Source organism: Labrus bergylta, chromosome 3 (genome assembly GCF_963930695.1).
Source record: "Labrus bergylta chromosome 3, fLabBer1.1, whole genome shotgun sequence".
In the NCBI taxonomy this organism is placed as follows: domain Eukaryota; kingdom Metazoa; phylum Chordata; class Actinopteri; order Labriformes; family Labridae; genus Labrus; species Labrus bergylta.
The window spans coordinates 17,355,275-17,378,935 of NC_089197.1; the positions used below are offsets into that span (position 1 = coordinate 17,355,275).

The 23,661-nt window shown below is 41.1% G+C and overlaps 1 protein-coding gene across 4 annotated transcripts in view; it reads right to left on the reverse strand.

Moving 5' to 3' along the window:
- The window catches only part of pcdh17 (protocadherin 17), a 55,179-nt gene that overhangs the window by 11,146 nt on the left and 20,372 nt on the right, over positions 1-23,661 (reverse strand). For 2 of the 4 annotated variants that reach the window (XM_020635884.2, XM_020635882.2), the window contains exons 3-4: positions 20,434-20,492; positions 19,842-20,011 (exon numbers count right to left, since the gene is read on the reverse strand). In XM_020635884.2, coding sequence (XP_020491540.1) covers positions 19,842-20,011; positions 20,434-20,492 — 229 coding nt within the window. Of the gene's footprint in view, positions 1-19,841; positions 20,015-20,433; positions 20,493-23,661 lie in introns of all 4 variants that reach the window. The other 2 variants (XM_020635883.2, XM_020635881.2) reach the window with 1 other exon arrangement.

Here is a 23,661-nt window from a genome sequence, read left to right on the forward strand (position 1 = left end):
GGGAGAGAGGTCTGTGGGTTTGTAGAGATGAGGGGCATCTGGACAGCTTGATTGATGTTCTCTAACAATACATTCCTTTCAACATGAAGCAGAAAGGAGGGGCCCCAAAGTACCTTATAATTCTGACTTTATGCAAGTGACCCTACCTGGTTACATAAAAGCAAGTGTGTGTGTGTGTGTGTGTGTGTGTTGTGTGTGTGTGTGTGTGTGTGTGTGGGTGGGTGGGGTGGGTTTCCTGTTTGTCTGAAAAGGTCAGAATAGTCTGTGCACTCAGAGCCAGTCTAGCATGTCTACAACGGAAGGGCATATTGATTATTTTTTAATGAAGCTCATTTAAAGATACTCCATTTAAATATGAATAGCTTCCCCGTGCCTTCTGTATATTTCCACTCCATGCTGTAGACTCTTTATTCATTCACATATTAACTGTATGCATCCTGCCAGAATCTCAATGAACAAAAAGGTTGCTGCTTGCTTTAATTGTAAGTGAAGGTCGGCCCTTGAGACATCTGTGTGAAAGAAAAAATAGGAATGGAGGGATCTCACCATTACCGCTGTTATCTGTTGACAATCAGACGAGAAAAAGAAGAACTCAGCAAACAGGTTTTCAACGGTAATGAACGGCCATGGGAACCTGTCCAAAGGCCGAAAAGTGCTGAGAACAGACAAACTGATGTTTATCTGTAATCAAATCCGTGACGTGTGGACAACCCACTTCAGAAAATTCCCCAGCTGCTGCAGTTTGAGCAATATATTCTACTGAGTTTAAAGTACACTTCACTGAGGTGCTTTCAAATAACAAAAGAGAGGATGAAAACCTGGGAAGAGACTTTCTTTGCATTTACAGTAACATCACATCCGTCTGAGGCACCAAATAAATATTTCAAGGTCAGTCGTTGAAGATCCTTGCATCAGCCAATCAAAAAAAACCTGAGCCTTTTTTTTATTTTATTTTCCAACCTGTGACTTACGAACTTGTGTAATTCACATTTCCTCTGGCTATAGCTCGCTCTTCAACTCCTTTTTCCCCTCACTGCTTAAGTGTTCTAATGGTGGAGCAATTGCAGGAGAGAAGCCACAGGCAAGCTATTAGATATAGATGTCTGAGAGGAACATCCCGCTCATACTTCCTGCTGTCATCATGCTATTTTTATCAACCAATTAACCTGGCAGAGAATAAATACCAATAGTTCAACAATACAACACTCCACTGTTATCTTGGTTTATATGGTAATTGTTTGAATGAACTTACACCAATCAGCTATCTTACATTAGTCCCTTTAGATTGGTAAGTCAAGATATAAAAGCTACACATTGAGTCCAGGTTTGTTAATATTACAACACTTATGATGCTCGTTATAATTAGATGCCTTTCATTCAACATTTTATCTTACAAAAGTTATAAAAAATGTACTACACTATTCATATACACACAAATGTGGCAGTAAGCCTCCTTTAAACTATAATTGATTGAAATTTGAAGTGTATTTGAGCTCTTTGTTTGTCTTTTTGAAATGATTGTTTAATTTCAAGGTCTGCAGACAGATGATACGTTATGTGAAAGTCTGATTCTGCATTTTATGCAAATACAGCTTCTTTGATATAAATGATCAGTACATTTGGAGAGAAATGGATGGACTCCAGAGGATGTTTGGTTAGGATGAAGAATATTAAGGGAGAAATGCATTAGCCCACTGTACACAGTTCTATCATTTGCACCAACACATTCAAACCCAAACAAAGCAAAGCGTGGTCACACAAGAGTGTGTTCCAATGATCATTAAATGATGAAAAAAGCCAACAAAACAAGTCTGCTGCCTGGATTACTGTAAAAAATTGTATTAGGTGGCGTTGTCTGAGGCACACATGTTAGCAAAGTCGGAACAAAGAGTGACAGAAAGCCACGGGTCAATGGTATCTTTTTACCTTTACCTGGCGAGAGACATGGAGGGCGGCACAAAGGGTGGCAAGGAGACAAGAAGGGGACTTATTAGAAGATGAGGCGAGAAGCGTGGTGAATCAGTGGCTAATCCTCCGTTTCCTCTAAGCCTGTGTAATTAGGACATGGGGGATTGCACCGTGACAGGGGATGCTTCTGGACCGCCTTACTTTTCTTTTTTTTTTCTTCTCCCCATCTCCTTCTCTTACTTTTGTTTTTTTTCTCTTTCCTCTTAAGCCTGAGTTTATGGCAGTTGGTCGTCTAAATATAGCAGGCTTTTTGTCTGCCTCGCCTTTGTGCGTTACAATGCAGCATGTTCACTCATAAGAAACATAAACACACCCAGCATGTCTGCACAATGTTTTTATTTCTGCTCTTTACTACGTACTGTTTGCAGATGTGAAGGAGTGCGTGCTTTTTTTTTTTTTTTTTTTTGGTTCTGCTGTTCAGATGGGCTGTGTCTGTCAAATAACACCTCCTCCAACACACACAAACATTCAAACACACAAATTTGTAAGGGTGTCTAATGGCCAAGGAGCCTTTGGAGAAGGGGCCCAATATGGACCAGACATGAGCCTAGAAAAGGGCTGATCAGCATCCTTCTTCCTGTTAATAACCTTAATCTACTTCCTTCTCTCAGTAGACGGCAAGCAAAGTTGCTTTGGCCCATTTAGGGAGATAGTGAGCGCAAGAAATGAAGTGAGAAAGAGAGAGAGAGCGGGGGGTGGAAGGGAATTTTAAATAAAGAAATTAAGCGAAGAAAGTCTATGACTCAGCAGCTCATTACAGAAATCCTGTTTCTATTCACGAGGTAAACAGGTTTAAAACACGCTATTAAAGAGAGAGAGAAGCAAAACCTTTTGTTACCAGTTCACAGTACCTTGTCTTTTGAAGTTCTTGACTCAGACTAATGTTTACATTTCAGCCATGCAACCTTAATGTTGCTCCTTCCAACCCTCTAGATTTGTGGGATCTCTTCTTATACTGATTGGTTTTAGAGCCTAAAATGAGTCACTGTGGTACTGTCCCATTAGCTGGACCCAAAACAACAAGGATAAACACATTTAGTATTATCGAGGCTTCACTCAGGCAATCCATACAATAAAGAGATCCACCAGACACCACACAATCCTGTCACATTTGCTGGATTAAATCACTTTCTTTTATTGTCTCTCTCTCACTTTGTCTGCCTCTCTGTTTGTCGCTCTCTTTTTGAACAAAGGGATTTGAACAACTCGGGGTGTCATGGCTTTGTTCGAGTAATCATTCCCATGTGTACTGCTTTAGCAGGATTAGGGGAAAGTGCTTCTCATTTTCTCTCTCCCTCACTCTAATACAACATACACATACAGTGTGCTGATACTACTGCATAATGGTTTGTCGGCATCGGGTGACCTTGGTCCTTTTTAAAAGTTTGGTTTGTAAAATGAAGAGAAAGCGCTGAGACAAAAGCTGCTATGGCAACATGTAAATTCATAAAAATGAGAAAAGGGAATATTCTGTAGCTCCCTCTTAGTGGTCTGAAAGCGGATCGACTCAATACAGAGAGGGTAGTTAGGTGAAACATGTCAAGAAGCCTGACACTCGAGCCTGATGCAATCCAAGAAGGAGCCAAAACCCAGAAGATTGGATTAGTGATGGCTGCTGCTCACCTGGGGTTATGAAAAACACTTCAGACATGAGAAGGAGCGAAAAATACCAGAAATCGTGTTTTTAGCAACACATGTTTTTTTTTTTAAAGCATTTGTGCTGCAGTACAGAATTCTCTGTAAGTATAGTTGTATGACAAGCCAGATGTGACGATCACTTGTGATGTTTTCTTTCAGAATAAAATTCTGCAGATTGTGATGTCACCACCAGAAGCTGCAATATTTCATAGGAGAACTACTGTGTACTTCCTTTACATTAATTTAGCAAAACTAACAGAGTCTACAGATGTGTGAAGATAACCTGAGCTTAAGCACATACCTGATACGACAGCAGTCAGATGTTTCAAACAGCCTAAGCAGACAGACTTACAAATATTTGTAATTTTGTTCCATTTTGTCACTGTGCATATTATTGGCCTGTTACTGCAATTCCTTAAACTAAATGTTCTATACAACATGAAGGGCTGTACCTGAATCAGGCTTTTGTCAATTGAATCAGATTTGGCTGTTACTGCAAATCTTTCAGTCTTTAAGTCCACCAGGCTGTTGCTGCTGTGTTACTCTGTGTACAGCGATGCAGCAATTTGTCAATGTGTAATGCCTGTTGGTTAACAAATCATGATATACCAAATCTCTTCATATAATGTGTAAATAGAAGTCAAGCTACCTGGCTTCTTTTTATAAGTGAAGGCTGGTATGTGACTTACTGCCGTAAAGCTTCTCGCGTTATGACCTCGTCACGCTGCCAAAGTTACACACTGCAGTGAACAGGCGATAGAGCCGCAATGTGGTAAACGGAAGAGACACCTTTCTTCCTGTTGAAAGTTATTGTACTATAAAAAGGACCCCTGACTATCTAAAGGTGAAAAAAAGTTACAAATTGTTGCGTTAAGTGTGGCTCACTGCTAAAGAGTGTGATACATCTGCAGAAACAGGTGAAGAAGTGTGAAGACCCCCCCACTTCCAAATGAACCTTCCAGCTGCATATCAGCACACCACACTAAAATCATCCTCATGAGACTAATAGCTGCAATAAGAACGCTGTACACTTAAGCATGTCAGCATTTGATCAATTGTGCCAATGAACAGCAGTGTAGCTCCCCTAAGGATATTGGCAGGTGTTGAACAGAGGCTAAGTGGAAAGGTGGAGAGAGGAAGGTTGAGTCGATGGTGTTGGCTTTCTCAGCCCTGGGGCCTAACACATTTAGAGAGCTAACTGACACACTTTGGATGTATTAGCCACAGTGAGCTCTGCCAACCTCTCCTCTTCTTTGCTGCTGCACCTCCTCCTCCTCCTCCTCTTCATCCTCCTATCGCCGTCTGTCTGTCACTGCAATCTCCACTCCATGCAAGACAGAGGAACATTCCTTGTGTTTCAGCAGCATTGCTTTAGCATTGATGTTCCTCCAATGCTGCAGCCAAATTGGTGTTTGGCGTCTAGACACTGGTTGCTTGTGTCTCTGTATGGATAAACATACGCACACTCTAACACTCTCGCGTGTCTGTTTATAAACGTGATTAGATTAAAAGAAACTGACGGAAATGCAATAACAGTCTATTAGTATACCCGTCAGGGAGGATAATCATTTCAAATAGAAATGTGTTTTCCATCTCACTATCTAATTTATACTTTCTTTGCCTCTCCATACGCCTCACTCCTGAGACTGGTGGGTTAGAAGCAAGAGGCTTTAAAACAGGCTAGGGTTCAAGTCCAGGCCATAGCAATAAACATAAATAAAAAAGAAAATACAGCAATAAGTACCTTTCAAACTCAACTCTTCAGAAAAAAAACCCCACAGGCCAGATGACTCCATTTTCTTTGTCTGACGAAGGTATGCATTGACTTTGAAGGTGAGACAAACAACTCCACACAGTCCACACTGTCCCCACTCTATGTGGTGGTTCAAGATTAGGGTCAAAGATTAGAAGGCTTACACGAGATAAGAACGGGATTAAAAGAGCTCAGAGATGTAAAATTACAGATCAGAGAACTGGTAAAAACACACCTGAATTGTAAACAAACTCATAACACCACCACCACCTGTCCTGCTGGACAAATCCCGACAATGCGGGGGAGAAAACAAAACAATGTCTTCCTGATGAGAGAATAGGACGTGAACATTATGGAAGCAGCTTCCAATATTCCAGAGAGGGATTCAGCACACATCAAAGGCTGCCTCTGCAGTAAGTCTGTTAGATTTGGGATTAATGGACTCCAGAGGGGCCTGGACACACACATGCTTGCACACACACAAACACACACACACACACACACACAAACACACACACACACACACACACACATAAAATCCACAACCACAACTCCGCCTGATAAGATTCACAACCCGACTAGCAAAGCACTGCAGTGCAGACTATCTTTTCTAGTAACTCTTCACAGTAGACTCTACTGCAGCACTTTACAGTGCAACAATGCCTCAGTTTAAGCGTTCTGTGTAATTTCTAGTAAATCTTGGACTACAAATGCTTAAACTGTTCATGTGGTTTGATGGCAAGATTTCCATGAATGCGGTTCATGTTCTTTCCTGTCTTGTCTGCTGGAATGTTTGGACAAGTTCTTTATTTTGCTTGTCAAATTGTGAAACAAATGCCCAGACGCACACGCTTGCATGCATACATGCACACACAACCGTATGTTGCCTCCAGGCTCAGATGAGTTCATGCAAATTACAAAAATGCAAATTTGGGTGGCAAGGCTCAGATGGCCCTGATGCATTTTAAGGAAATACAATAAAATGTGGAGGGGGGGGGAGGCTCACAATGAATCTATTTTGTTTAATCTGGACAGACAGACAGACAGACAGAAAGACAGACAGCCAGCCTAATCCCAACTCTGACTGCCTTTCCCCCCCGATGCCCAGCCTTTCCCCCTATTTGGCCACCACCTCCCCCTGCATCCCCTTCCCCCCGGGGCTAAAACCACAGGTGCAGGCGAATGCAAACCACTGGGTGGAAAATGCTCGTTGACAGCATTCTGGTGTGTTTGCGATTGGTCAGTGAACAATGAGGGAGTTTCCTGAACCACTTGTCGTGCTGATGGAACAGCTGGACACCAACACCAGACACGGATCAGAGTGGGAAGAGACCATGCGGAACAACAGGGAACTTAAAACGAAAATGAGATTCGGCAGAGCTTAAGCTCAGTGTCATTACACAAACCATTTGTGAATTTTTTTTTTTTCTTTGCGACTCACAAAAAAAAAGAAAAACTCTGGTTATACCTCATGCTGCAAATGTGTTTTTTTTAAGTAGACAAGGTGTCTTTTTTCTAATTTTCTGCTACTTATTATTTCTTATTTGACAAAAAAGTTGTCATCAATCACCAGATTGAAGCTGAAAAAGGAAGATGTTTTCAAATCACCTATTGTTCAATGTGTCTTGAATTCTGATGTAGTTGCCTGGATACAGTAACAGCGTGAGTGTGTGTTTTCCATCACTCTCTGTATGCTTATTCACCGGCCTGCTCTACTGTCTGCCTCTGCTAACCACACAGGCACACAGCTACATGCAAGCATGAACCCATGAGCCATGTACACTCCCAAACCCTCGTTCTCAGCCACATGATCATCCTGAGCAGCATTATCACAATCTAGGGAACTAGATTATCCCTCGGCTCAAAACTTCATCCTCTTTGATCCCCACTTGGGAGGGGATGAGAGTCGGCGCGGGCGACCATCACCCAGATTTGCCACTTGTTAATCAAGGCAGATTTTGATCACCTTCAGCACCAGATGGACAACTGTTTTCAAAACACCGCCTTACAATAGGCATTACGCTATCTAGGATACTTCAGCAACAACAACACAATTTTACTTCTGAGATTCCATCATGATCTAGTAATACTTGTGTTCTTAAACTAAATCAGATTCCGCTGCAGACATTTTCGATTAATATGATGCATTGTGTTGTGCCTGAGAGAATGTAAAAAAGTGCTGCATTTATTCGAAAATGAAATAAAATGCTGCTCTCAAAATAACGTATTGCTGCTACACTTTAAGAAGCTTTAATAGATAGATTTAACTTTCTTAGTCTAATTCCCTCGTTTAAAACTTAAACATGAGGGAGTCTTGTGCTAAATAGATAACAAGTAAGCAACTAAGTAGGTAACGAGTACACATAAATCAATTCAGTGTTGCTCTCTTTAAAACCTATTGCAGGAAAACCTACACAGCTGCAACACATCCAACTGTCTAGCTCGACGTGGTCGGAATTACAATGAAGAATGTGTGTGTAAACCGAAAGAGGAGGCGCAAACACCCATAAGCACTGTACAGAGATCCATCACACTTAGTTGTTTACACTGCAAGCCTTCTAAATCTCCATAATAGATCTTTGTTGTGGTTTGAGGTGGGACGGTGAGGTCAGCTGTTAATTGGCTGCTGGTAATTACAGATGCATCTTAAGCTTGCTGACATTGTCCGTGGGGCTTTGGAGACTTGCAACTAATGCGCCGCAGAGATTACTGCAATGGACAAGAAATTGCACAACCCTCATTCATGCATACTGAAGTAGCAATTAAAAGTCCTTATTTTAAGTCTAATCGCGTTCACACCCTTTTATGGAGCTATTGTGGACATCGCATGTGTAGAATATAATGTATTTAGAGGATTAAATTGCAATAAGGTTGAGTGATGCACACTGTTTTTTAACACAAATGAGATCACATCACTCTGTCCTTGCCCCCCGTCGGTTTATTTAAATGTTCATGCTCCTCATTCCATCAAATCTTCCATTCTTTGCCAGTAGCCATGACGCTGTTCCCCCCCCCCCCATCCCCTCTGTGGGGCTGCTTCCCGGGGAAGGCAGGCAGCACGGGGACAATAGCAGCCACCCAATTAAAGCTGTGTTGGCCTCGCAATTCCTCAAGGTATTGCCATGTGACAGTTTAATTAACCAAGCCCCTTATCTTAATTTAGCAGGATCAAAAAGTAACAAACTGAGGTTATCGGCGAAAAACACTCCCAGTCGCCATCCACACATACTCACACATGCATACACGCTCTCTCTCTCTCTCTCTCTCCCTCCATCTCTGTGAGTAAGGAAAAGCTGCAGTTCAGAACCACAAGATATATTTGCTGAAATTCATACAGCTGCGATCCATGCAGATACCACAAAGCACTACTTATGGCACACATTCTCTGAAGCATATTTATCACAGCTGTAGTGGTCGGGATAATGACAGTCCCTGCAGTATGTCCCTGGGTTTGTGTGTGTACATGTGACCAGGTGCAGGCGTGTCTTAGTAGGGTATGTGTTTACATTGACATGTTTTTTTTTTCTTTTGAATCTGAACTGGTTGGCTCAGTGACTGCAGGAAGCCAGGCACCATGCTACTTAAGCCAATCTTCCATGGAGCCCGCCTGCTGTCTTGCCCATCTTCATCCATCCATCCGTCCATCCAACCATGAGCTATTTCTTCTTATCATCCAGTTACTTTTCAACACGAGACCCTGCTTCTTCTCTACCTAGCTGACGCCCTGCTTCTTAGATTTTCCCTTCTTTCAAGGGGTCAAGGCGTCTATTAGGGGTTTGTATTTAAATCATATATAAGCCTATATACACTAGGAATGTTCTGATACCATTTGATGCTTCCAAATACTGATTCAGAAACCAAGACTCCAGATTCTTTCCATACCAAATAACCTTTGATACCATTGGGTTAAAATAATATAGGCAAGCTATGATGATGGAAAAACTGACTGTCAACATGTTGCTCGCTCTGACTCACAGTACACTCTGCACTGGCACTGCACTGTTGTTATTTGTTTCTATCACATGATAACGAACTGAAACTAGCTCACTTTTGGAAGGCTTATTACTTCGGATCACAGCATTGACTGGTTTTGCTGATACTTGATACTGCATTTGAAGGTTGAATCTGAGGCCAATACCTCATACTGGTATTGGTATCAGTACAGTCTCTTCTGACATCTCTGATCATCCCTTCCTCTGTCATATAATACATCCCATCTCCTCTCTTTGTTTTAGCATTTCCTCTGTCAAGACTCCATTATCTAAAGCACTGCAGGCAGTGGATAAAAGGACATTGCTAGTTATGGTTGAGTAGAGAAGAAGTCCTGATGCCTTGGACAGGCCAGGCCCATTTATCTCTCTGGTTCCTGATGCAGTGTAACATGGGGGAAACAATGCCCCAGAGCATCACAAATATTCATCCACATCAGCTTATGAAAACAGGGCCAGACAAAGGGGCTCTTCACTTGTATCTTACTGATTCAGTGGAAGATGTGCACAAATTACAGCTCAGGAAAATGCTTAGCAGGCATTCAGTTAATCAAAGCTAAGTCATTGTGTCCAGTTTGTAAGTGTCTACATAGAATTGATCAGGCAATCTGCCAACTAATTAACAATGTTGCTGCTTCCAATATAGTATTAGCAGGCACAATGTGAGTCGAACCTTAGCAATGTTTGATCTGAACCTCTGCAAAAAAAGCAGCGGATAACAGACAAGAGACAAGTAGTCGATAAGCAAGCAGTCAAATTGTAAGTGAAAGGCGTATGGCGAGATCAGACACAAAGTCATTTGATAAAAAAAAAAAAAAAGAAAGAAACATCTGTGCCACCTGTGACTTCACCTCCAACATTATTGTCACAAGCTGATGAGAGAATCATGTTCTCTAATTGGGAGAACAGCCTACAGGTGTGAATTTGTCACATCTAATACATCACTGATGTAAAGTCAAAGTCTCTGCTTTTCCATCCGTCTCTTTTTCATACTGAATTAGAACTCTAGGTGCTTGATTTGATTTATTTTTTTGTACGGATGTTAAGGATGAAATAACCCTAAACTTGTTCACAATACAAAGTGTACTCTGCCTGTGAAGATATCAAGGGCAACTTGTTCTTGTTACAGTTCAACTTTACAGCTTTGGTTGCACAAAAGAACATGTAAAAATACAGTATATAAGTACAATTCACAGAGCCTTAATCTTTATTACTACCCAAGAACATAATTAAACCCTAAGCTGTTACATGTCATTATCGTTTTCTCTGTTATGTTTCATTAGTTTTATGACATGGGCTCTTGGAAGATTAGGTTTCTGTGGTTTGAATGAAATCCAACTCTAGAGACGAAAGACTGATGGCAGCTCTTTTTTTTCCCTGCTTCTGAGAGAAATCCACAGAGACAAAAAAACTGCAACTTTCTTCTGTTAAATATATTTTATACCATTTATCTCATTTTCTAACAATGCAAATAATACCACATGTATTAGTAAATTAAGTCTTTCCATTTTATGACCATTTTCACTATGTTTCAACTATTTGTATCTATTTCTTTATTCATATATAATAATTAAGACCTTATTATTTCAAGCGAAGTACATCAGCACTGAAAGAGATGAGAATGACGATGTACATGACTGGGAAAGAAAATAGGGAGGAAGTAAATATGGCCATCAAAGCATATGTTAAGGAGTGTGGTTAATGTCTGGACAACTGACACACAATCACGTGTACACTTACACATACACACATGCACGCACACACACAAACACACACATACAAATGCAGTGATGCCCGGCTGTCCATGGACAGAGGACAGATGGCCATAGAGTGGCTCTGTTCCAGGAAGTGACGATGTTCTGTATCATTATAATCTGCTCCGTAGTATCCTCCCTACTGCTGTGCTGGACAACATGTTTCACCCACTGTGAGCAGATACTGGAACAGCTCTTCTGCTGCTCTGTCACACATACTCTGAGAGAGGTGCTGTGTCAACAAAGTGTCTTGTATTGTAAGAGCTTCTTTGTTAAAGTTTGGAGCGAAATGGTCGTTTTGTTTCCAAAACTCACTATGACTTTCAGAGGAAGAAAAAAAAAAGGTGAACAAAAAGGACAGGGTAAAAGTATGTGAAGTGCACAACCTCTGTACAAATCATCATTTCTCATAGAGGTTATTTCTGTTAGTCAGTCCAAAACGTTGTAACTCAGAGATGTGAGCACTGATTGTGATTCACTGTTCAGCCTGTTTGTTGTTTCCAGCTAAAGCTTATATTTGGTACCACCCATGAGCTTAAAAAAAAACAAACAACAACAACCACGCAGCAACATCTCCCCTCTTTGAATTCAGTGCCAAAGCTTCCATCTTAAAATATTTCAGCATCAACAGATGATTGCATCCTAATTATGTATGCTGCTATCACAAATTTAACTAAGCTTTTCAATTAGAGGTTAATGCCAGAAAAAAAGAAGAAGAAGTAGGAAACGTGGGCTGTACTGCCATGGGGGCTCAGCCACACAATGTTAATTAATTTCATTTATAGCACAGACACCGCTTCTACCAGGTTGTTGCTCATGTGATTACAAAGAGCGGAAACAACTGGGAGCAGAAACATGTCTTTCCTGATAATGGAGGTGATAAATAAACTGGATTTTCTCTCTTCCTGCTGTTTTAAGGGAATATATCTTGTGTGTGTGTGTGTGAGTGGTAGAACCAGTTTGACATAGGGGTGTTTTTCTGTCACCCTATTGTCCTCCAAAACATGCACTCTGGATTATAATGTAGGTTACTAGTGTGTTTACAGCAAGCAGGCAAGTCTGTGTGCATGTGTAAACTGCAAACATGAAATATGCAAACTAATCAAACTGCCTTGCCTCACTCTCTGACTTTTATTACACTCAAATGAGGCATTCACACAAACAAATTCAAATTTGTCTGCAGGCGACTTTTCTGACAAGAACACTGACAAAAGCAGCATCTCCAGCTGGAGCTACAGTTCTGGAGAAAAAGTGTGTGTGTGTGTGTCTGTGTGTGTGTGACACCTTGAGTGTGAAATCTTTTTAACAAAAAAAGCAGAGCAAAAAAATACCAAAAACTTATAATCATAATAATAATGATATCACAGAGTTTTTACTGGACCGTAGTGGAGAGTGGATAAAAGTTTAACAATACGTTTGAAGAGTGATTAACTTTAAATCTGCATGACTCTGCCCTAATCCTCACAGTCTGTGTGCCTACATTTTTTTTAATGGGCCTTCCCCAGAATTTAATGGCTTTGTGTGTATTTTCAGTGTCTAGTATGAGTGAGCACACTCCTGGATTAATACCCTGTAATGTTCTCATTACAGAGCCGGGCAGCCGTAAGCATTTAGGGGCATTGAAAAGCACTTTCAATGGGATCTAAAGCAGATTTTTTTTTGTTTTAAAGAAGAGCAGTCCAGTCATGCTATGATAAGAGGCTGTAAGGGTGCTCAGAGAGAAATAAGACATATTTTTACTCATTGCTTCTATAAACACGCCATAATTATTCGGTGCGCGGCAAGGGTGAAGGGATAATGTCAGAGATTTATAGCCCAAGTGGTTAGAGTCCCAGATATTCATCAATCCTCTCCTAGACTGTGGTGCCACAGTGCTTGAGACGGGCCTCGCTGGCTGAATGAGGATAAGAGGTTGAGCTGCCATGCAGGCGCGCTGAGGTTGAGAGGTGGAAATCCTTACCACCCCCAACCCCCCACCCCCATCGCCACCAACACAGCCCGCCCATCCAACTATCACATGCTCAGGAGGAAGGACACAAGAATGGACATTACCCTTCATGAACCACAATCATAACAATGGAATTTAATAAAAACTTGGTGTATTAAAGAAAATAGACTAATCCCTTCAAATCTTCCATAATGAGAGGGAAGAAATCCTAAGACTGTGATATTTTCCCTCCCTTCACCCCACAAGATTTTAGGCTTTCCACAGGATTCCACTAGCTTAGCCGCAAATCGCCTCACTGCTGTGCGATACCGCCACATCCTCTAAGAATGGGGTGAACGCACGCTCTGGCACTAGAGTACTGGCACACAAACACACACACACACACAACCACACACACATTTGACTTTGAGTGACGCTTTCTGGAGGAGTCCAGATTGCTGATGGTTCTTTATTTTCCACACCGGGGGAAAGTAGCTGGTGATGTTGCCACGAATCAGGCTATCAGCCAAGCCAAGGACGAGCCGCGAAGAGCCAAAGAAGAGGATGAGGAGCAGGACAAGATGAAAGGCTCAGAGACAAATCCGGCTCGCGCACACAGTCAGAAGAAACATGAGCATCTGGCTGCTGTTTTCAGATGTGGCTTGTTTTATTCTAATCTCGGCAACTCCCCAAGGCCATGCTGCAGACTTTTAGATAGATTCCTTAAGCTTTCATTTTGCCACGACAGATACTCCATGAGGAGGAGATCAAAATTTGATATTTAAATGCGTGATCAGTGATAAAAAAAAAAGAAAGAAAAAAAGCCAAAGTGGAGTTCTGGAACACATCATGTCATGTTACAAAAGCTGTAAATCTGATGGCCTCAATTAATCATGTTAAATCAGACGGATGAGATAGCAACCACATGAAACCATGACTCCCCCATATGCTACCTGTTTAAAGTAATGTTTGTAAACTTACTAATTACAAGGCACTCAAATGAGGCTCCTCTCTCCTCGGCAGATGTTTGTACCGTTAACCTGCAGAACAAGGACTTTAACATTGCACATTGTGTGAAGAATCGCACATTAACAACACCCTCGCTGCACATAAAAGAAAACCTTATCAGAGCCTTCAAACTAACGCCAATATGTTAATTGGAGACGTTTGGAAGACAATTAAGCCCTTTTTGCACTGGTTTATGGAAGGATTAAGGTATATATCATCATTATTTTTCCTCATCTACAGTAGGTGTAAATCAATGATTCAATTACTGCTTTGTCACCAAGAATAAACTCAGTTCAAAAGGACTGGGAGATTTGCATTAGTGGAACAAAGCATATCTATTTATTACATGGCCAAAGGGCATCAAAGACATGGATATATATATATATATTATAGGATCAAGTCTGCACTGTTTACAACTAAGAGTGATCTTTGCCAGCACTTTTCAGGCTCTCATGCCGACAGTTACTGTTTCTTTGAGCTTTCTTTTGATGAATTAAAGTCTAAAAGTCCATTCTTGTCCATGAGACTGAGTCACTTTCTGGCGGAGCTGTGCCTCAATCACATCTCCACTTTCTTTCCAATGCCCGCTGGAAACGTTTCAGAAGAAGTGCGTCTTCAAGCAGGCTGTCTCTCAGCAGCCAGATTTTGTGTTGCTTTGTTCATTTGTTTTTTTTGGGGGGATCCAATTGTGCTGTGTCTGAACAGCGTGGGTCTCTCTTTCTCTCTGTCTGTTTGTCTCAGTCTTTGTCTTCTTCTGGAAACTGTCGAAAATCAAAACTTACCCCAAAGGAAACCCACATAAAAATGACTATTTTGAGACAAAAAAAAAAAAACTAAATTTAGTTTTTGTGGTCACATCAGTGCAGTTTTGAGTTTAATGGTGTGATTGGTCAGCAAAAACAAAGCACTGATTATTTGATACATTCCTATTTTTAAAACGTGCACAAAATGCATTATTAACTGCATCATTATATAAATGTACATTTCTGTTTTCATTACACTAAATATAACAAAACATACCAGGCTGATCGTGCTGCATCTTGAATATAAAATCAGAAGCATTCAAATAACAGATGTAATGTGCATCCGCCCTCTCCCTGCAAAACGTGTCTGAATTCATCTGTTCATGAAATATGAATGATATTGAAAGGAATGCCCTTTTCCAACAGTCAGATAAAGGTTTACTGAAGGCCACAGTTAGCAGAATAGAGGTTGCCATGACTACAAGTGTGAAAAGGGCATCTGATCCAACTTCTGACCAGTCAATTAATCTTGGCATTTTTTTATCAGAGGTTCAGTCATAATTCTAAATTAATTGCTGCACATGAAAAGAAAAAAGAAATAAAGACTGAGATTGTGGGGAACTTGAAACACTTTGCAAAAGTACAGTGGTGCTAGCTTCTTAAGATTAAGACTGCCATCAGGGAAAGCTGGGTGAATATTTAAGATGGATTAAAGTCTGAACAGTTAGTTTGTTTGGTGGAAGTATGAAGGGGATGGAGAAAAACTATTATTCAAGAAAACAACGTATAAAGACCTAATTTTCCTCCTGACTTTAGGAGTGAATAATTACCAAGTTATTTCCCATTTTTTCTCAAATGTTTTACAATAAATTATAAGGACTCAAAAATCCATTAGATGGAACACTACATATTGGTATACTGTATATTTTCCATATTGTTTTGCTCTCTGCCAATATCGATGTTGATGATGTTGATGATGATGATAACAGAGTGGAAAATCAACAGTAGAAAACTAGGCAAACATGGTCTCATATATAAAGTACTTACATACTGTAAAAGTATCCTGTGATGTGAAAGGGACGTTCTTATCTGAAATCCCATGATCTTGTATGGTAGATTATGACAAATTTTCCACAAGCTAATGGTTAAATATCAACTTAGGTCATAGAAAGAGGCCAGTAGAGAAAACACACTAGAGATCTCCCATCGCCTATACCCATACTGGTACGTAATTCAGAGAGAAGAGAATTCTCATTGAAATAGAAGAAGAAAAAAAACAAGGCCTTGGTTCTATTTAAATCTTTCATTGCAAGCTAAGTCTTGAGTATGAAGAGCCGCACAGCAAACATAAAGGACCTCACAGAGCTATCCGTTCCTCCTCATCCAACCTTACCATTTTCAATCAAATACGCTGAGTAGATTTCAAGATATCCATCTACTAGAGCACGTTTTTTTAACATCTCTCCCAAAAGTACATATTTGATTTGATACACCGTGCCAAGTTCAAAGGACTCCTTTACACAAACATCATATAAATGTAGGTGTGGGTGGGTGACAATTACATTTACTGCCAACATCATCAAATGTTTGTGTACAGTACACACATCTGTGTGCACTCACAGCACTGTTGGTGAGTTTGCGTGTGTGAGAGCAATTGACAAAGCCTGACATTTCCCTTATTTAAGCTATTCACAAGCTGAGAGATGATGTGTGTGTGTGTGGGGGGGGGGGGGGGGGGGGGAGGGGAGGGGAGGTTCTATTAAATAACAGAGAAAAGCCAATTTCATCGCCTTTTACTGCACTGCTACGGGAGCACATCTCAAGCTGCCTCTCCTCACTGTATAAACACTGTCCTTGTAGTATCACATCCTCCTCTTCCTTCCTTCACCCCCTCCTTCTCCTTCTCCTCCAGCTCCTCTGTCCCACTCATGCCTCCTGCTCTTAAAACAAGGCAGGAGACGGTTTGATTATCACACTCCGATCGCAGCTAATTAGGCTGGGTCAGCTGGTACCGTCAAGCAGTATCCCTGTCAAACAGCGTCCCCCTCCACGCTCTTCCTCCTCCTGCTCCATCATCCCTCTCCCTCTCTCTCTCTCTCCTCGTTCCCTCGGACAGCCCTATCAGTGGGTAACATCTCCCTACACCACTGCCGCCTGTCTGTTCGTGATAGCGACTGTGGCAGTCGTCTCCACAGAGGCAAGCGATGTGCTGCCAGCCACTCTGCCGGAGCCAGACTAGCCCATATCAGCGTCTGCTGCAGACGCGCCGGAGCATCAATTAATCGCTGTTTAAAACTGGCAAAAAAATGGATTCGATACACTTAAGCTTAATTAATACATTGCTACCAGTTTTGCGGGGCTAATTAATCAATTTGATACTCGTCCCTTGTGTGAAGATGTCCAGATTATGTTGTCTGGAAGGACTAATATCAGAGAAGAAGATGAATTACATGCATGCATGGAGTTTTGTGTTATTTTTCTAACAATGCCTATTACCAGAAAAGAGAACGCAAATTGAAATTCAGGGGAAATAAGTTTTTAATAGGAAAGGAATAAGGACAAAAAGGGTCGTAAAATCACACAGAAATAGGAGATTGTGTCTACACAGTCGACTACAAACTAGCAACTATAGAGTCCAAGAACTGTAATGGGGTTGGGGATTGATAGGGACTTGAACTACACGTTTTGGATTCTTGTATTTCTGTTTATACCGAGTCTGTGAATGAGGCCAAAGTGTCCTGGCAGGCGAGCAGAGAGAGCTACAGATAGTAATTGGAAGGGTAATGCTTGGAGGGAAACAGAGGACTTAGGATGGGATGAAGAAGGAGGAGGGGGGGGCGGGGCGGGGGGTGAAGAGAGAGACCTATGAAGTAGATGCTAAGTGCTGAGATGTGAAGAAAATAAGCCTGCGGGAAGACGACCCCGGGGACAGTGACCAATGACAAGCTTCCTTTTGCTTTTTTCTCCCTCCATCAGATAAAAGACATCCCGTACCTGTGTGATGTGTGTGCACACGGGAGATTTTTTTTTTTTTCCACCATGTTTCCTTGTGTTTGTCTATTCATGTGTGTTTTTTTTTTTTTTTTTTTTCATTTTACTTCTTATTGAGCCTCTTTAAAAATCCATCACATTACTTGAATGAATTACCTGTACAAGAGTGGGTCTGCTTTAGATAAAGAAGCATATGGGACTACTCCTGAGCTTAATAGGCAGGGGAACCATCTTGAGATTTATCAGCAGGCAGATATGTAATGTACAGTTAAAGCAGACCTTTCTCTGAGCAGGACGTGAATTAATTTGAGAGACAAAATATTCCACTGTGAAATTGTTATCTTGTGTAAATATTAAGTCAGAGTGAGGCATTATTTGCTGCTTTTGAGCATCAAATTGGTAGCCTTGAAACTTAATAAAGACACACTGGAACAGAGCCAGAATGATGTTCGCCGCCCCTCACTCCTCATCACCGCTTAAGCAACGATGCCTTGGCCTCCTGCCCCTGCCCTCCCCCACAAGCTTAGCTGAGCCCACATGTTATTGGCTAAACACAGCCAGCTGCAGCCTGTTAACTGTCTAATCTCACATCAATCGATTTCCCCAAACAAGGAGAGGTGGAGAAGTGGAACGCAAGTCGTGGAGCGGGGGTGAAAACACGGCAGCGGGGTTAAAGTAAATGGGAGGGCAGCGATGAGTGAGAAACAGACGAAGACAGGTTACAGCCTTCTGCTGAGTTTCCAGCAATAACGGGCTTGTGTGTTTGTGTGCAAGTGTTTCTATTTGTGGACTGCTGCGACAATCTCTTGTTCAAGTCTGTCAAAAGGAGACTGAGGAACAAAACCCACATAAAAAGGTGCAATGACAGGCTAAAGTTGGCAGAATCGGTCCGTAACAGTAAACATCCACCATGATTAATGTATAGGGACCGTTTTTAATGATTGACTTTGGCCGAACACACACTTTGTCATGTGCTTTGCGCGAATAAATGTGATTCTTTCAGTCCCCCACGGACAATTAAATGGGAACATTTTCAAAATGGGAAACATATGGAGCTTTTTAATTGGCCAATTTCTCTTGCCAACATGTGTGGCTTTTTTTCATTCTGAAAACCAATGAAAAGGAGCAAAAAAAAATGCTATCTAGTCAGACTTGCATATTGCAGCACAGAGTGTTGCACAAATTGTCATTGTCCTTCCGCACGGAGTAAAACAGGCCTTCTGTTTCCTGGATTAATAGCACCATTACACAGGATCCATGTTCAGTATAGAGCTCCGTGCTGCTGGATCCAGTCACTGAGATATATTCCTCTTGGAGAGAGACTTTAGTGAATTTGTATTTCTGTGGGAATATCTGTTTTGCCGAGCAGGTAATGGCCCACACCGAGTTACATGACTGGTTGAAGCTGCAGTGAGAAATCTACCATACCCTCCTGCCCCATTTCTTCTCTCTATACCATTATACTCTGTATAATCTTGTCTTTCTTGGCTCCCCTCATCCTGCACTAATCATGCGAGGTGGCTGGGGTGAGGAGGACTGCAACAACTTATATCTGGGGAGTTATTGTTCTACACATGTCATGTGTAATCTGCCCGACCCACAGCGCTTAGAATAATTATTCATATTTAATCACCGCACTACGAAGCTACATCGCCTGCCGCTCACTAAGTCATTTTCCATGTTCCATTATCAAAGTTTCAGAGACGGCTGCTCAGGGAAGGGGGACTAAATGGAAAGGCTGAAGTAGTTGGGCTTATAAAAACATAATGGGCTTGTCTGCTTTGATAAACTGAGGACGTGTATGGAATGCACACTCGCTCACACCCTGAAACACAGCACACACAGACATATATACACACACACAACAAATGAGAAAAGTGCGCAGAACAAAGTAAAGGAGAATAAAGTAGTCAAGTTGAAGTTCAGATTGTGAGCGTTCAGGCAAGTCAGGAGCTCAATCGTTAATACAAATAACTTCAGCGCAGGGAGCAGATTGATAGTCTTTTGGTTCCAGTGAGTCTGGCAATCTTTCATTTCTCATGCAGTCACATTTAACAACGAGGGGCTCACCTTGCTCCAGAGGCGGGGGTTTCACACCCGTAGCCTTTAACTTGAGGGCTTCTTTTGCGGACATGTCGCAGCAGGAGCCTTTGTTGGTGTCTTGGTCGCTGTCAGCCTGGTCGCTGTCCCCATGGCCGCTGTCTCTGAGGCTGGCTCGCTCTGGGTCTTTGAATGTTGAACTACTAGACAAGTAAACAAAAAAAAAAAGGGAAAATAGTTTAAATACACAATCTATGGCTTTTTTATTTCTACCCAAAGAAGAAGTCTATAGATACAATGAAACATTAATGAGCGGCCCTTGAAAAAAAATATCATGAAAGATTTCATAAAATGCATCTTATAAAACTGCACCGACTATACAGTCAAAATGAAACATATTTGAAGAAAAGGTCTTTGTTCATGATCACATTTTATGTTTTATGGAAAATACATTAAGAATCCACTTTATAGACCTAGTTAAATGTACATGTCTTTAACGCCCTGTACAATTAATTCTCAGTTTATTCACAGTTTACTTGTATTAAAGCAGTGTGTTGGGACTATTGGAGAAAAGAAAACAAAGGTCTGAGATGCAGTGACGGTTATAGATCCTGACTCTTACCTTTGAACAAACTGTTGTCTGCTACCCATATAATTAGGCTCAGTGGGGAAATTGTCCGTCTGTGGAGCAGAGAAAGAGAAAAAAAAGCATGTAGTGGGCTCTGCAGAAATAAATCCTGCTGTGATACAAGATCTCCCAGTGACATATGATTAATTAGGCGGAAAGAAAATGTGGTAGAGGACAGAGAAAGGGGCAAATAAAGGACTGGGGGATGTGAGCTCTATAGCGTTTAGGTTTGAGCATTTCATTAACCACATCAAGCAGGCTAATTAGCCATTTGAGAGTAAACCACAGAGCCGAGCATCAAATCTGCCAGGCATAATGCGATCAATAACTGCTAGGACAATAGTCCTGATGAGCATAGAAAAACTTTGCACTTACTCTGTTGAAGTGTTAGCTAAACACTCGCAACTAAATAACAGTACATTTTGTCGAGGAAATTAAAAAGCGATTTGCTCATGCTTGTCACAACATTTCTGTGAAAAGCTGTAGACTTTCTTAGCTTCAACACTTTTTGTATTCCAGAAATAATTTGTGAGGAATTGAGGCTTGTATGTGTCGAACCATCTGGTGTTTATTGGATATGGAAGCTACCTGATCGTGCACAGGGGGGGGGGGGGCTTCATGCTATATGGATCGATAGGAATAAAAACACCCCAACGCACTAAGGTGTAACCTACAGCCACACAAACAGGATGGTGAGTATGGGAAAATACAGCGGTATAATGGAATACTCCTACAAACCCTATATGCCACAAACACTCTTCAATCCTCGGCGCTGCATGCAGCAGTGCATTACAGACTGGATCAATCACGTTGGCACTGGAAACTCTCTCTCCCAGTCTGCCTCTCTCTAGTTAATTATAATAAAAAGTACAGTATATTACGATTTTTAATTATGTCAGTTGAGATAAAAGGTCAAATAGATCCCCGTCTCTTTGTGGCATTTAAAGGCATAGACATCAACATTACTAAAAATAGAAAGGAATATAAAAACAATCAGGCATACATACTTCACTGTCGGAACACAGAAACTAATGTGTTTATATTTGCTTTAAATTATTAAAGGAGTATCTCAAAGTCCCTGTTGTGCAGAGGTAGGAAGGGTGGAAACAAATGCCTCAAAGAGAAATAGCTTTCATACCGTTGTAGCTGTATTCATCATAGCAACACAAATAATTACCCCTATGTAGTGCACAACTCCTCGGCCCCTGAATTGATAGCAGTAAAATGTCATGTTTAGTGAGTAATGTCTCCTTGTGCCGGGCTTTTTCACATGCACAGCTTGACTCTCAGTCGATAGAGTATTTCAATGTCATCCGTGCTCTGCGGTGGCTCAGTATGAGGCAGCGTGTGTGAAGGTCAGACAGGCCACCTCAGTACTTTGACCTTCCAAGCTTCTGCCAACACCTTTATCCATACCTAAACACCTGATTTCACTTCAGCCTTCACCAAGATTAAAAGGAAAACACCCACAAAACCTACCAAAAAAAGGAATCGGACCACGGCATAAAAGTAAGAATGAATGTTTGAGATAGTTTGGCATTGAAATGATAACAACCGGAGATTTTCAATACACAAAGAGGAGATGGAAGCCTCTATACTGATGTGCCCCCTTCTGCAAATTTATGGCCAAGGACTCATCCTTGAATATACTGGATGAAAGGACATGAACAAAAAAACAGAAAGTTTCACCTTTCATCATAAAGGGTTTAATGCTCTGTGCACCTGTGTAGTAGAACAAACATCCAATGGTATCTTTGTGCATAAACTTATACATCATTTTCAAATGACTAAAGTGATAAAAAACAAAATCACTTTTCATTAAATTACCTTGTAATGGTCAGTGTGTTTTTTTACTTTAAAGGACTTTTCGTTAAAACATTGATTGATAAAAAAAAAACTACATATAAAATCAGGTGTAATTTTTTCCGACCCAAATAAGAACATGCATGTTGCACATAAAGTAGCATGTGTGCTACATCCTCCACCATCTACCCCCACCTACAAGCCAATAAAAAGCACATTACGCCACTTCATAGAAACCTCTTTCCTGCCAATTAGAGTCCAGGCTGATCTTAAGCTTCCATCTCTTCCTGTCTGTCCATACTGCCCGGCCCTTGCACTACAATGGGCCACTATCCAATTAATGGATCGATAATGGCCAGCATGGGCTGCTTTGTACTTAGACAGTCAGAGCCCACAATGAATACAAGATAATTTCAGGGGTGGGTGATAAATTCTAGCTGGATGTCCGGTGTCTTTATTAGCGTTTTTAGTCAATGTATCATACAGTACATAAATACATGCAGCATTGCCGGTATCATTGAATATTCATGTTGCATGCCCGTGTGAACGGGAACAGAGGAAATTGCTATTTTATAATTTTGATCCCAAAACTATCTCCTGTATCGAAACTGTGAAAATAACTCTATGAGTCATGACTGTCTACAATGGGTGTAACACCCGAGTCCCACTGTCTGTGATGCTTTCCAAGTTTTACGAGTCCTATCTTCTGTTTGTTTATATCGCCGGGACGGCCGGCTGACTCCTCCCCTCGTGTATAAAAGTTTTTTAATTGAGGGACTAGAGAAAAGAAGAATAACATACTGTACTCACTGCTTAACTGCATTTCTAGATCACGCTCTATTCGGGTAAATGTACATGTAGTGTGAAGATACGAGCATAATAAAGGTCACTAGCATTAGCATGCTAACACAACAATGCACCGCAAGTTGTTTTGGTTTCATGCTGGTGCTCAAAGGCGACATCTACTGGATCAAAAAAAATTGCATATAAAGCCTTTAAAAGAACACATAACTTGCCTGATATGTAAGCATGAACTCAGCATGTGTACATTATGAAGACATAACACAGCTTCATTTCATTGAATGCAAATATTGCTGTGACATGTACTGAAAATGTGAATTTTCTGATATCTTTAAATTGCTCTCTATAAAACTAGAAATTGATAGTTTTGTCTGCGTTAGACAATGTAGGCTAATGCAGACTTTCATTTGAGTTCTTTCATTTGAGTTCTTTCTCTTTATTGTCTCCAACAATAAATCCATCTCTGGTCTTGTCTGTGTTATTTAATGTGTTGAGAGCTTCAGACAACTTCAATCGCACCTGCACAATTTGCATTGTAATTTCTCTTTATAATACTTGAGCTGCACTCAAGTGAACCAAACCGACTGACTTCAGCATCTTTCTCTGACTCGCTTATTG